Raw genomic sequence first — 14,397 nt, 5'->3', positions numbered from 1 at the left:
ATCTGGAGGAGCGACTGAGGATCGTAACTTTGCACCACTCGGTGTGCATATGCCATCATTGACATGCATACTTTGTTTTGTAATTACCCCCATTGGTGTTGTGGCATGAGATTATTCACTTCTTATAGTGGCTTGCAAAAGTATTCACCCCCCTTGGCATTTTTCCTATTTTGTTGTCTTACAACCTGGAATTAAAATGGATTTTTGGGGGGTTTGTATCATTTGATTTACACAACATGCCTACCAATTTAAAGATGCAAAATATTTTTTATTGTGAAACAAACATGAAATAAGACAGAAAAACAGAAAACTTGAGCGTGCATAACTATTCTTTCTTTAAGCAATGGCTTTTTTCTGGCCACTCTTCCGTAAAGCCCAGCTCTGTGGAGTGCACGGCTTAAAGTGGTCCTATGGACAGATACTCCAATCTCCGCTGTGGAGCTTTGCAGCCCCTTCAGGGTTATCCTTGGTCTATTTGTTGCCTCTCTGATTAATGCCCTCCTTGCCTGGTCCGTGAGTTTTGGTGGGCAGCCCTCTCTTAGCAGGTTTGTTGTGGTGCTATATTCTTTCCAGTTTTTAATAATGGATTTAATGGTGCTCTTTGGGATGTTCAAAGTTCCTGATCTTTTTTTTATAACCCAACCCTGATCTGTACTTCTCCACAACTTTGTCCCTGACCTGTTTGGAGAGCTTTGTCTTCATGGTGCCGCTTGCTTGGTGGTGCCCCTTGCTTAGTGGTGTTGCAGACTCTGGGGCCTTTCAGAACAGGTGTATATATACTGAGATCATGTGACACTTAGATTGCACACAGGTGGACTTTATTTAACTCATTATGTGACTTCTGAAGGTAATTGGTTGCACCAGATCTTATTTAGGGGCTTCATAGCAAAGGAGGTGAATACATATGCACGCACCACTTTTCCGTAATCTATTTTTTTGAATTTTTTTAAACAAGTTATTTTTTTCTTTTCACTTCACCAATTTGGACTATTTTGTGTATGTCCATTACATGAAATCCAAATAAAAATCAATTTAAATTTCAGGTTGTAATGCAACAAAATAGGAAAAACGCCAAGGGGGATGAATACTTTTGCAAGGCACTGTATATTGATTGGTGTTAAAACCCCACTTCCTTTACCATGATGATGAATTACATGCCACTCCTCAGCCTGCCCTTACTCCAAGTGGACAGGGATTTCTTATGTCTCTGCCCTAGTTCCTGGGGTATTTACTACTGTACAGCCCTCCTGCTGCTGGTTGTTCTAGACAGCTACATGATGTTGTGTGTCTTTGGTGTTTCAGCCTGAAGTCCTGGAGCAGATCCATAACCTAAAGGAGCTGTGGATGGACAACAACTCACTGCAGAAGATACCTGGGGTAGGCCTACAGCCCTTCACTACCACATCCAGTTATTGTGTCATTTGTCATTGGCCTTGATGAAGTCTGTGCATGGGGGTAGTGATGCACTACCATAGGGAAACTCTTGAAAGACAGTTCCCTCAAACACACATTAGAACAATGGCAAGCCGGAGAGAGCGTTCTCTCTCTCTCTCTCTCTCTCTCTCTCTCTCTCTCTCTCTCTCTCTCTGTCTCTTCCACCCCTCTAACATCCATCGCTTCATGTCTCTCTCTCCCCTTCTGCTGAAGTGTATAGGGAAGCTGAGGCAGCTGCGCTACCTGGACCTTGCTAAAAACAGGATTGAGAGCTTGGACACTGACATCTCTGGCTGTGAGTGCCTGGAGGACCTCCTGCTCTCTTCCAACATGCTCCAGCATCTGCCTGACACCATAGGTGAGGCCATAGAACTGCTCTGCTCTCTCCCATCTGCAACAATAGTATCTCCTGTTTAGATTGTCTCTGCTCTCTCCCCTCTGGAACAATGGTATCTCCTGGTTAGATTGTCTCTGCTCTCTCCTCTCTGGAACAATAGTATCTCCTGGTTAGATTGTCTCTGCTCTCTCCCCTCTGGAACAATAGTATCTCCTGGTAAGATTGTCTCTGCTCTCTCCCCTGTGTACAATAGTATCTCCTGGTTAGATTGTCTCTGCTCTCTCTCCTGTGGAACAATAGTATCTCCTGGTAAGATTGTCTCTGCTCTCTCCCCTGTGGAACAATAGTATCTCCTGGTTAGATTGTCTCTGCTCTCTCCCCTGTGGAACAATAGTATCTCCTGGTTAGATTGTCTCTGCTCTCTCCCCTCTGGAACAATAGTATCTCCTGGTTAGATTGTCTCTGCTCTCTCCCCTCTGGAACAATAGTATATCCTGGTTAGATTGTCTCTGCTCTCTCCCCTCTGGAACAATAGTATCTCCTGGTAAGAAAGAATAAGAAAAAGGATGAAGAAAGGATGATTAGGAGAGAAGGTCGAGAGAGGATGATTCATTCTGTAATGACTGCGTTCATCATGGCGGCTCCTCTTGGAGGTTGTTTTGCCATTATCAATCATAGGCGTCATTAAAATTCCATTCCTATTTAGAGAGAAAAATGTGTTTGTTTGAATCCTGGAATTTGATTTGCACAAACTATTAAGTTATTTTGTACTTAATAAGTTTATAAATAATTTCCTGGCTGTAAATTAATCAACCAGTAAGAGGATTATGTAGACAATGGGTTTGAAAAATTCCTTTTAACTGTGTTCTTCTCTTTTAACTTTGTTTCTCATAGTGTGTTTGTTCTTTTTTTTAAATAATAAATTACATAACATCAAATAAACAGTGAAACTAGAGTAATGTTTTTGTCTCCATTGTAGGAATGTTGAAGAAGCTTACAACACTAAAAGTCGACGACAACCAACTCACGTCACTGCCTAACACCATTGGAAGGTGAGTACTTTATGAAGAAGAGACCGATTACACTATTTCGTTTACTTTCACTACTCAGATTGCAATCTCTGAACTTCCCTTAAGTCAAATAAAATGTTTTGAACTGATGTTGCCAAAAGCTAAACTACAAACTACATGTTTATTAGTTCATATCTATCATTGAACTGAATGTTAGTCCGTTTTAAGACATCTATTGCATAACCAAATTAAAAGCTGTCAGAGACACATATTTTGATGGTAAATTCAGTTGACACATTGAATCTTAATCTTAGCTCGTCTTCTCTGCCAGTGGTTTGTTGCTGTAGTCAACACGGCCTGTGGATAGAAGGGTTCTGAAACTCTGCTGTCTCATTCTGGCACCTTCACCTTGCTGCTGCTTCTCACCTCACATTGACTAACGCTGATTGGCTCCATCACTGTTCACACCAAGTATAGAGTGATGTAGTACATTGTGTCTCAGTTGGCGGCACTGAGAGAGAGAGAGAGAGAGAGAGAGAGAGAAAGAGACATTTTGGGTGTGTGCCATTCATTTGTTGTGCAATATTTAAAATGGAGGCTGTCTGAGTGGACTTGACTCTGATGTAAAAATGTCGAAAATCACAAGCTTCCTCTGCTAGTATTGTAACCTCAAACTCAAACACAACAGCCAGCCAAGTTGATTTGTTTGTTATATATATATATTATATCAGTTTAATCTGTAAACTAGAATGAGTCAGAAGCATTCCTGGGGGTCAAGTCTGAAGACGCCCTGTCACTGAGACTGTGACGTCATAGGTCAGGGTCACCACCTTACAGCTCATCATGTCATGTTCATCCTTATCATGCCCTACCCCCACTGCTGCTCCCCAAGCCTGTGATACTGTTTCCTGTACACCTTTTTTCTTGGTTTGTCATTGGTCGGTTTTGTGTGTTGTGGTTATTTCACATGCATCTAAAATGGGCCACTTAGTGGACGCGCCAAATTAGGGTAAGTAGACTGTAAATCCCTGTCTCCTGTACACGTTCCTCCTCGCCACAGCATGTTTATTCAGGCAAGTGCTCACCTTAATGTCCCCTGTCTGTATGTTCCGGCCAGGGAAGCAGACCTAGTAAAAGGCCTGCATATGGGAGGCCAGCTGGGCCAGCCTGCTCAGACAAATGTTGAGCTAATGACTCTGCTGTGTGTACAATAAATAAATACAATTGTAAATGGTGATTGGCCGAATTCTGATTGGTTGAAAGCTGTGGTATGACACAAAATGACTTGTTTACTGTTCTAATTACGTTGGTAAGCAGTTTATAATACCAAGAAGGCACCTCAGGGTTTGGGGTATATAGCCAATATACCACGGCTAAGGGCTGTATCCAGGCACTCCACACTGAGTCGTGCTTAAGAACAGCCCTTAGCTGTGGTATACTGGCCATATACCACACCCCCCCAGGCCATATTGCTTAAATGAAGTCTTTCCCATGTGGGGAGGCAACTCTTCCCCTCGTCCTCTTCTGTACATATACACTGACATTGTACACTAAACACTGTTGGAGCTTGAATTTAGAATTGTTTGAGGCTGTAGAGGACATTTTAAAACTGGACAGTTGTTGATTTTGCTCACATGTTGTCCTTTCAAATCTGACAAAGAGGCAAGGGCATTTGACTCAATAAACACTGTGGCTTTAGAGTTTAAGATATATTATAAGATATAGAGTTAAGTTTGTAATTCATGAAGTTCAGTATTTAATATTCCCAGATTTTGTATAAAGCATACTGTTGATTATAATCTGATTGAAAAGAGATACTGGCACCACCAGATATTGAGTCAGCAACATTAACTATTCATTTTCCCTCATGGGATTAATAAAGTTGAATCAATGTAATTCATGGTTTGTCTATAAGAATCTCTCATTCTATCAAGTCATGGTTTTTGAATATTGCCATGATCCTCATGAATCCATTTGATTCATCATTTCACTTTTCTGTAGTCTGTACATGTCTTAGATGGATCTACTCTTATAGGGAACCCAATTATGATTTGTTTCCATTAATGTCTCTACACCAAGGAGGGATCGATCATCTGAGGCTGCATCTGTCAACAACAAATACAGTCAATAACAAATAATGCAACCTGCGGCTGAAATGAATCTACCTGTGGCTTTTCCTCAAAATGTTTGAGTGAAATAATGCTTGTATCATTATGATATATGTACATGTAAATGTTCCACTTCAAGAATTCACAGCCCATTTTTAGCATACGAATTAAGTAGGTCTGCGCTTCGCAGGTTCTTGACGAAATGATATGCACATATTAATATGGTACATCAAAGACATGTGTAGTAGAAAATCTATGCTGATTTGTGGTTGTTTTGCTTGTATTTTTTATAGATAGAGTTTTGGTTATAGCGCCTTTACACATGGTGATGTTACACTAATAACTAACCAAGTGAAAGTAGCTGTGGCATGAAGGATTCTTACAGGACTCATTCTCCTCTTTCTTCCTCTACTCAGTTTATCGCTTTTAGAGGAGTTTGACTGCAGCTGTAATGAATTAGAGTCCCTGCCCGCCACCATTGGCTACCTGCCCAACCTTCGCACGTTTTCTGCTGATGAGAACTTCCTTGTTGAACTACCCAGGGAGGTACGTCCGTCTGTCCCTATATCCTCACAGTGCTCCTGTACACTCAAACACATACACAATGCATTTGGTTGTGTAATTGACAGTGTTGGGGAGTAGTGAACTACATGTAGTTCAACTAGTAATGTAACTACATTTTGCAGTAGCTTGATGGCAGTTTAACTCAATTCTGGTAGTGTTTTTAGTAGTTAATTACTTTTTTGTCATGTAGCGGTATAGCTAACTACTGCAACTACACACTACTTTTTTTGCAAAAAAAAACATAGGTGTAGTAGGCAAGCATTTCCTTTCTGCCTAATTCTCACTTGAAACTTTTAATACGCTAAATCACACATTCTGCTAACATCTGACTTCAGAGTGATCTGTTCTTGCAATATGTAGTCGATGGCATTTCAGATTTAGATATCATAATTTATCACAAAGTAGTTTGGATGTAGCTTGGCAAACTATATTTTCATAGTAGCTTCCCCAGCACTGGTAATTGATATGGTTTGCTGCATAGAAGATGGAAAATGATCACTGAAATGTCCGCTTGCCTCTCTTTTGTTGCAGATTGGGAACTGTAAGAATGTGACAGTCATGTCGTTGCGCTCCAATAAACTAGAGTTTCTACCTGATGAGATTGGGCAGATGACCAAGCTACGTGTTCTCAACTTAAGCGACAATAGGTAGCTACTGATTGCTCTGCTATGTATACATAGCACACTCTAACACACATAAACACACACACAGAAACACACACACACACAGTGAATCCATATGTTCCTCACACTCGCATTGACGAGGAAAAGGCTTGTGTTGTGTGTCTATATGTTTACATAGAGCGTAGGTGGAGTGGGGCATTCTTCTGAGGATTTTATATAAACTAGGGAGGCTAGCTAGTGGTTATTATTTTGTTAATAGCACATTAAGATAGCTGCACAGCATTAGAAAGCACTTCCTCTGCCCACAGGCTAATTAAGAAAGCTCTTTATGAGATGTTTGGTGGTTCTGCCAGTGATTAACTGGATCCAAGGTAATTAAACCTGACCATCACTTAACACATGACAGCCATTAGGCAGATCTGCCTCCACACGCAGCACCACACACCACAGAGCTGAGCACACAACCAGATAGGCTACCTGAGAACGGGCATCGAATCACCTCAACCCTGCATCGTTCTACCTACAGTAGCCCACAACACTGTCTCCCTCTGACAGATTTCTGTTGTCAAAGTGAGGCAAAGTTTGCTGAGCTTGTTGCCAAGGTGAGTGGTGGGTGTCAGTCAGTCAGTCAGTCAGTCAGAGGCAGGCAGGCTGTGATTGTTCCGTGGCAGAGGAATACTATTGGCTTTTCACAGGGGACTTAATGATGATCTGTGTCCTTGAACACATCAGAACACAATGTACTCATTGAGATGATATGCCTTCTTACTCCACATTTCGTCTTCTTCTCCCTTACACAGATTAAAGAATCTCCCATTCACTTTCACCAAACTAAAAGATCTTGCTGCTCTTTGGCTATCAGACAATCAGGTAAACATGATCGTTTATGTTCTTTTGTTGGAAAAAATCACACCTTTACATTTTCGGATCGATTCTATTGTTTTACCTGTGTATTAGCTATACTTGAAGCGTTAATGATGTGTGAATGTCTGCTGTATGCAGTCCAAGGCCCTGATCCCCCTCCAGACAGAGGCCCATCCAGAGACCAAGCAGAGGGTCCTCACCAACTACATGTTCCCTCAGCAACCACGACATGATGAGGGTGAGCTAGCCAAATACTGTGGGTGGAAATGTAACACATGCTGACATGAGGGAAAATCCTCATAGCCAGGTATTCCCACAAAGTGGATGTTGCAGTTCTATGAATATGTGATCACTAAGGTGCCATGGATATGTATTCACAATTGATTAATGGTGCTTGAAATAACACTGTTATCCCTCATAGTAATGGGTATAGTGATATGTGTGCAGAGCATGTGTCACTGAACTACCCTTTGAGGGTCAGATAGACTTAAGGTGTACATTTACTCAGGGATTGAATCCATTTTGAGGTTCCACTTGAGGGAGTTTGACAGATGGTTAGGTTAGGTGCCAGTGCACTGTATGCTGGTGGTGAAGTGAGCATGTCAGAACAGCACCAGTGTGAGACCAGTGCACAATAAGTCAGTGACACCTCCCTGTTTCTCTGCCCGTCCTCTCTGTAGACTACCAGTCAGACAGTGACAGTTTCAACCCCGCCTTATGGGAGGAGCAGCGTCAGCAGAGGATGACCGTAGCCTTTGAGTTCGAGGAGAAGAAGGAGGAGGAGGACAACTCTGGAAAAGTCAAGGTTTCACAGGACTTCCTGTTGACCTCAGTTTCCCCCGTTTTTATGATTTGATTTTATTACCGCTCATTTTGCTCGTCCTGTCTTCCCAGGTTGAGATCAATCTGAAGCGCTACCCCACACCGTACCCAGAGGACCTAAAGAACATGGTGAAGTCAGTGCAGAACATGGTGGGCAAGAACCAGCATCCCCTCAGCACTGGTACTAACTCCTCTGGTACCAACATGGAGTCACGAAAACAAGAACAGTATGAGCCTCCCTGGCCCATGCCCCCCAAAGAGGTAACAGACCAGGTCACACCACACACCCAGAGACTTACATATACCACCATACTCTCTCTCACACACACATATACAAAAACAAATGCATAGGTTATACATAGTCCTCTTTGGCTGAATGGGATAGATATGTGTCACCCAGTCACTCAGAGTGATCTTCTGTTCCAGGTGATGGAAAGAGAGATGAAAGAGAGAGAAAGAGAGTTCAACAAGGCTCAGATGACAGAGCAGGGCATCATCCACAATTCTGCCATCGACATCCCAAAGCGCAAGGATGATCTGACTGAGAGCTCAGAGGTACAGGAGCAAATTCGTGATCTCTTTGTGGACATGTTAAAAAGTTTGTAGTGCTTATTACACTCTTGTAACACCAGGAAAACAAAACAAAACAACAGCTTGTATTGGGCACGGTGGGGGAGGGAGGAACGACATGAATGTTTACACTGCAGCCTCAAGGTCCTCTCAGGCCGTTATGTCAGATTTAGTCCTCAATTGCCTTGGACATCTCAATGTGAGAGTTCAGGTAGAGGTGAGACCAGCTGTATTGAACTGAATTTCATTAAAAGAACTGGGGTCATTTTCAAAGGCATAGATGAATGTTGTATCAGGTTTCAGTGTTTTTGACTTATGGCCAGGTGTGACAAAGTTTGAGAGGGCAATGTATTAAACCCAGGGCCATGGGACTGTGGCGCAGCAGCTTTTTAGAGGTGATGTGATTGAAACCTGCAGAGATCATAGGACCCTTTCATCTGGAAGCCTCAAAGCCCCCATGATGGCGTCAATGGGGTCTTTGTTCAATCGTTAGCTCTCTCTCTGAATACGCAGAGGAGTCAGTGTCAGACAAGTAGTCTGCTGAGATGCTGTTTTCAGTGTTTTTTATGCTGTGTGCAAAAAGGTGCATTATCTTGGCATAATAACATATTGTGGCTGAAATGGAGGTTAACTCGGCCATAACTCTAATGTCAAGTATTAGTGCATTTGCAAGTCCCCAGGGGGCAACCTGGCGCTGAATTTGTAGCCTGTAATAAGGCTTGAAATACTGCACAACGAACAGCAGAGGCTGTTGAACAAACAGAGCAAAGGTCAGTGTTAAATGTCAATTGCATTCAGAGGACTCCAAGAGGCTAGATCTGAATAGGTGATTTCTAAGCGCCTGTTCCCAGAGTCAAGTGGTCAGCATCTGGAGATGAATAAAGCAGATCATACAATATGTATCTTGTATCTTCTTACTGGCATTTCTTTGTAAGCTCTATAGGAGCCCAGAGTTTGGGCCATTTACATCAGGGTTGTAAATGCTCTCGTGCTGGTTGTTAGTTCTTTTAACATTGCATAGATTTAAGTTAAGATGAGATGTAGATTAGTTTTTATTTTAACCTGTAAGATGAAAATACATCTAGAATCCCTTTTCCAGTAGAAGTAGGCTCCAACTTCCAAGGTGTCAGGTAGCAACCACTTATTTTCATTTAAGCTGGAAGGTCCTCCTGTGCTTGGCAAACTCTGCTATATCTCTACCTCTCTGTGAAGTGCGTTGACAGAGCTGCAATGTCCTGTGTACTTTGTGTTCATTACTGCTTTGGATTGCCTCATGCTGTCTCCTCCCATAAAGCCCCAGGGAGAGAGAGACCCTTGGGTGCCGCGGTGACGCAATGAGAACTGGGGCACTGGGTGGGGGGATGGAGGGGTGTGGGTGCTGATGCCATAAACCATGCTTCTTTACCGCACACATGCTTTCTTTTGTAGAACCATGAAAACTTCCTCTCCATCTTTTATTTGTTTGTTTGTTTTGCTTAGATTTCTTTACATCGCGTGGTTCCCAAGCTGCCACAGCCAGAGAATACGTCCTCGGCCATTACAGCTTCTTCCTGTTTCTGCCTCATAGTAAGTGGCTGTGAGATCAGACATTAGACAGTCTGCTCAACCACGGCTCGGCTGGCGTGACTTCACACTGCCTCTTTGCACGCTGACAAAGACTGTAAAACATCTGGAGAAACAAAGTCTGAGTGTCATGAAATATGAAGATGAAAGCTGATAACAGCCACACTCTCTATTGCAAAGATGAATGAACAATGAAACTGTAGATATGTAATGTATATCATGTACAGTACTTATGAAGAGGAACATTTTGTATGCAAAGTCTGTGCATCATAGCATATATAGTATACACAGTAGTGTGCAAACGGGCAGTAGACTGGCAGTGCCAAAGCTAACTCCAGCACTTAGTGGCATCACACACTACAGTCTCTTCACAGCTGTTTGTTTTGAGTTAATCAAGCATTCCTCTGAGACGTGGCCAAAGCATCAAGCCTGCCATACCAATTACTCCCAGCCACAGAGAAGGTGCTGATAACCTTGGGAGTGATTTAAGGTGGCATTTTTACCCAAAGCAGAAAGCGGTTGCAGCTGTCATTGCGTGTCATTTAACTCCTGCACTGAACATGCTAAACCCTCATAGTAGCCCCATCATGGATATGGATTGTATTTATAGACATTAAATGATATGTTTTGAAACATATAGCGCAGAAGTATTGGAAATATTGCAATGTCTTTTTTACATAAGAGAAAAAGAAGCTGGAGGGAGATACAGATATGCCGGTGAGCCACTGCTGTGTAGTAAGTGTTCCTGGGATGTGGTTCCTGGAGTTGCCAGGCAAGCAGGCCTGGTGGTCTCTCTCCGCTCGGCTGCCTCAGCCTGCCCTGTGTGGGTGCAGTGAGCAGAGCAGGGCTGCAGATGTGGGACATCAGGTGTGGGAAGTAGGCTCTCCTGTAACAGGCAGCTGGGCCTCTGAGCCCTAAGAGAGCAGGAAGTCACAGATAGAACATGCTCCAGTGGGTTACACATCACTAAGAAATAGAGAAAGTATATCAGTTCTGATGACACTATCAGTACAAGCAGTACAAAAACGATCAGTTATGTACTATATTTGTGTCCTTTTGTTAGTTCCTGCCTCAGGAACCTCACTGAGCTTGTGGAGTTAAGTCGTTGAAGCTGTTAACCAAGCTGTGTATGTGTTTCTGTCTTTTTGTCTTTTGTTCAGAAATAACTATGTGTAATAACACATTATCTTTTTCTCAGGATTCTATGAGCGGCTCTCCGAATGATATCCGTATCTCTGATATGAGGCCCACCCTGGTGGAACCGCCCATGTACAAACCAAAGGTTGTATTACTGGGGAAAGACAAGAAAGGTAGGCCCTAAACTCCCAAATCTGGTATTCTACTTCAGTACAAACACAACCATTATCATTAAGGTTATATAAAAATGCTATAAATTAGCCTATTAGTGATGTTAGAGGTCAAAGATCATGCCCCCAAGACATGCTAACCTCCCCTGTTATTGGAAATGGTGAGAGGTTAGCATGTCTTGGGGGTATAATCTTTGACCCTCTGTAACTTTCTCACTCATTGTTATTCACGATTCATTCAGGATTATCCGTAATAATGGTAGCATCCACATTAATGTAGTGTTTAGAAATATATTATATTATTATTTCTAATAAAAGTGACTCCAAAAAGACACAATACATTATTTACCGTTCATTTCTATTGGGCACAAAACAATCTGAAACACAACCAAAACGAACTGAAAATGCATCCAACAAGTTTGTAGAGTCACAATCTTGATGTAGTCATTGCGTGCTAAGAACATGGGACCAAATACTAAACCTTTTACTACTTTATTTATACGAATCTTTAGGGGTGTCAATAATTTTTACCCCTACCTTTTTGAGAAAAACAATGATTACTTGTTAAACAAAATCTCTTTCTCTGAACAATTGTATTAGTATAAAATAATATAATTTCCCAATGTTTTAAATGTATTTTATAGTCATTATTGCTCATCTTTATCAAGGGTGACCCCACCGTATATATCTTGAGACCATACTTTCAAACTGTTTTTTCTCCTACTCTGATAAACCAGAGAGTAAGCTGATTGACTAGTTGCTGCAGGCCATTTGTGCTGATATCTCAATCGGTGGGAGGCTGACCCGCTATCAGTAAAAACACTCACTCTCCGCTCTTATCCTGTTCTGACATGAAAAAGCCTCAAGCTTTCTAAACTCTACAGTGAAAATCCCTGTGTTTGCTATTGTTATTTCTAATTGCATATGCGTTTCCTCCTGTGAGATTACAAAACATAGTCCTGCAATGCACAATTATTATATAATATCCTTGGGGAGTGTTGTATCCTAATTAGGTATGGTATAAAGCATAAGGGCGATTCCACACCAGCGGGAGCGGAAAATATTTTTGGTATCTCAGATTGTTCTGGCAATTCTCACATAGAAACTGAATTGTGGATTAAGGATGTTTAACATGCTTTTTACATTTGTATCACAAACCATGTTTTTGAAAATCATGATGAAATTGAACATTTCAGGCCCTTTTTAGACCTATACATGCCTCCTGTAAGACCTTATGATCCGTGAACTGTACATGATACATACAACATATTGGTGTCATTACACTCCTTATAGTGTGTTCTAACATATGGAGTATGTCTAGATTCTGAAATACAAATGTTCACATTCATTTATTCAACATTACAAATATGAATATCTACTACCCTTTTTGATTTTGTTCATTTTAAGACATATTGTTTGGAACAATATACTCTACAAGTACATCACATTTCCAGAGTGGGCTCTCTGCTAATTCTGAAGGTATGATACCTTTTATGAGCACCACAAACACAGTGAATGGGAAAATGGATTCAATGGGAACTCCCTCTGCTGGTGACTTGCTGAATGTGCAATCCTAAAGGAGGGCTGTGATTGGTTACTGACCTATAATGTCAATTTCTATGTATAAAATGGGTAAAATCATTAAAGGTACCAGAGAGCCCACTCTGGAAATGTGACATGTTTACAAACAATACGTCTAAAAATAAGCAAAATCAAGAAGGGTAGTTTTGAGATATTAATATTTTTCATATTGAATAAATAAACGTGAAAATGTGGATCCCCTGCTGATTTTATACGTTTGCCCACTGACAAAGATATGATCAGTCTATAATTTTAATGGTAGGTTTATTTGAACCGTGAGAGACAATAACAACAACAAAATCCAGAAAAACGCATGTCAAAAATATTATAAATTGATTTGCATTTTAATGAGGGAAATAAGTATTTGACCCCTCTGCAAAACATGACTTAGTACATGGTGGCAAAACCCTTGTTGGCAATCACAGAGGTCAGACGTTTCTTGTAATAATAATAATAAAATAATAATAATAATAATAATAATAATAATAATAATAATAATAATAATGTAGTTGGCCAACAGGTTTGCACACATCTCAGGAGGGATTTTGTGCCACTCCTCTTTGCAGATCTTCTCCAAGTCATTAAGGTTTCGAGGCTGACGTTTGGCAACTCGAACCTTCAGCTCCCTCCACAGATTTTCTATGGGATTAAAGGTCTTGGGGTCATAGGCAGCATTCCTCCTCCTCCAAACACGGCAAGTTGAGTCTCATCTGACCACAACACTTTCACCCAGTTCTCCTCTGAATCATTCAGATGTTCATTGGCAAACTTCAGACGGCCCTGTATATGTGCTTTCTTGAGCAGGGGGACCTTGCGGGCGCTGCAGGATTTCAGTCCTTCACGGCGTAGTGTGTTACCAATTGTTTTCTTGGTGACTATGGTCCCAGCTGCCTTGAGATCATTGACAAGATCCTCCCGTGTAGTTCTGGGCTGATTCCTCACCATTCTCATGATCATTGCAACTCCACGAGGTGAGATCTTGCATGGAGCCCCAGGCCGAGGGAGATTGACAGTTCTTTTGTGTTTCTTCCATTTGCGAATAATCGCACCAACTGTTGTCACCTTCTCACCAAGCTGCTTGGCGATGGTCTTGTAGCCCATTCCAGCCTTGTGTAGGTCTACAATCTTGTCCCTGACATCCTTGGAGTGCTCTTTGGTCTTGGCCATGGTGGAGAGTTTGGAATCTGATTGATTGATTGCTTCTGTGGACAGGTGTCTTTTATACAGGTAACAAGCTGAGATTAGGAGCACTCCCTTTAAGAGACACCTGGGAGCCATAAATCTTTCTGATTGAGAGGGGGTCAAATACTTATTTCCCTCATTAAAATGCAAATCAATTTATAACATTTTTGACATGCGTTTCTCTGGATTTTGTTGTTGTTATTCTGTCTCTCAATGTTCAAATAAACCTACCATAAAAATTCTAGACTGATAATTTCTTTGTCAGTGGGCGAACATACAAAATCAGCACGGGATCAAATACTTTTTTCCCTCACTGTATGTGTTCTGTATCATGTACAGTTCACGGATCATAAGGTCTTACAGGAGGCATGTATAGGTCTAAAAAGGGCCTGAAATGTTCCATTTCATCATGATTTAAAAAAACATGGTTTG

The 14,397-nt window shown here is 41.5% G+C and overlaps 1 protein-coding gene across 1 annotated transcript in view; it reads left to right on the top strand.

Annotated features, from left to right (window-relative positions):
• Nucleotides 1-14,397, top strand: part of LOC311131042 (leucine-rich repeat-containing protein 7-like) — a gene marked incomplete at both ends in the record, with an annotated part of 37,886 nt that overhangs the window by 11,541 nt on the left and 11,948 nt on the right. Inside the window, 13 exons of the mRNA XM_084163864.1 lie at nt 1,303-1,377; nt 1,648-1,792; nt 2,751-2,823; nt 3,773-3,790; nt 5,306-5,435; nt 5,985-6,100; nt 6,877-6,946; nt 7,079-7,178; nt 7,621-7,745; nt 7,835-8,023; nt 8,189-8,317; nt 9,812-9,898; nt 11,094-11,205. Of these exons, the coding sequence (XP_084019990.1) occupies nt 1,303-1,377; nt 1,648-1,792; nt 2,751-2,823; nt 3,773-3,790; nt 5,306-5,435; nt 5,985-6,100; nt 6,877-6,946; nt 7,079-7,178; nt 7,621-7,745; nt 7,835-8,023; nt 8,189-8,317; nt 9,812-9,898; nt 11,094-11,205 (1,369 nt within the window). The remainder of the gene's footprint in view (nt 1-1,302; nt 1,378-1,647; nt 1,793-2,750; nt 2,824-3,772; nt 3,791-5,305; nt 5,436-5,984; nt 6,101-6,876; nt 6,947-7,078; nt 7,179-7,620; nt 7,746-7,834; nt 8,024-8,188; nt 8,318-9,811; nt 9,899-11,093; nt 11,206-14,397) is intronic.

Source organism: Coregonus lavaretus, assembly GCF_964263955.1.
Source record: "Coregonus lavaretus genome assembly, chromosome: 6".
Classification (NCBI taxonomy): Eukaryota; Metazoa; Chordata; class Actinopteri; order Salmoniformes; family Salmonidae; genus Coregonus; species Coregonus lavaretus.
The sequence above is the reverse complement of the archived record's forward strand: the minus strand, read 5'-3'. Positions and strand labels throughout refer to the sequence as shown.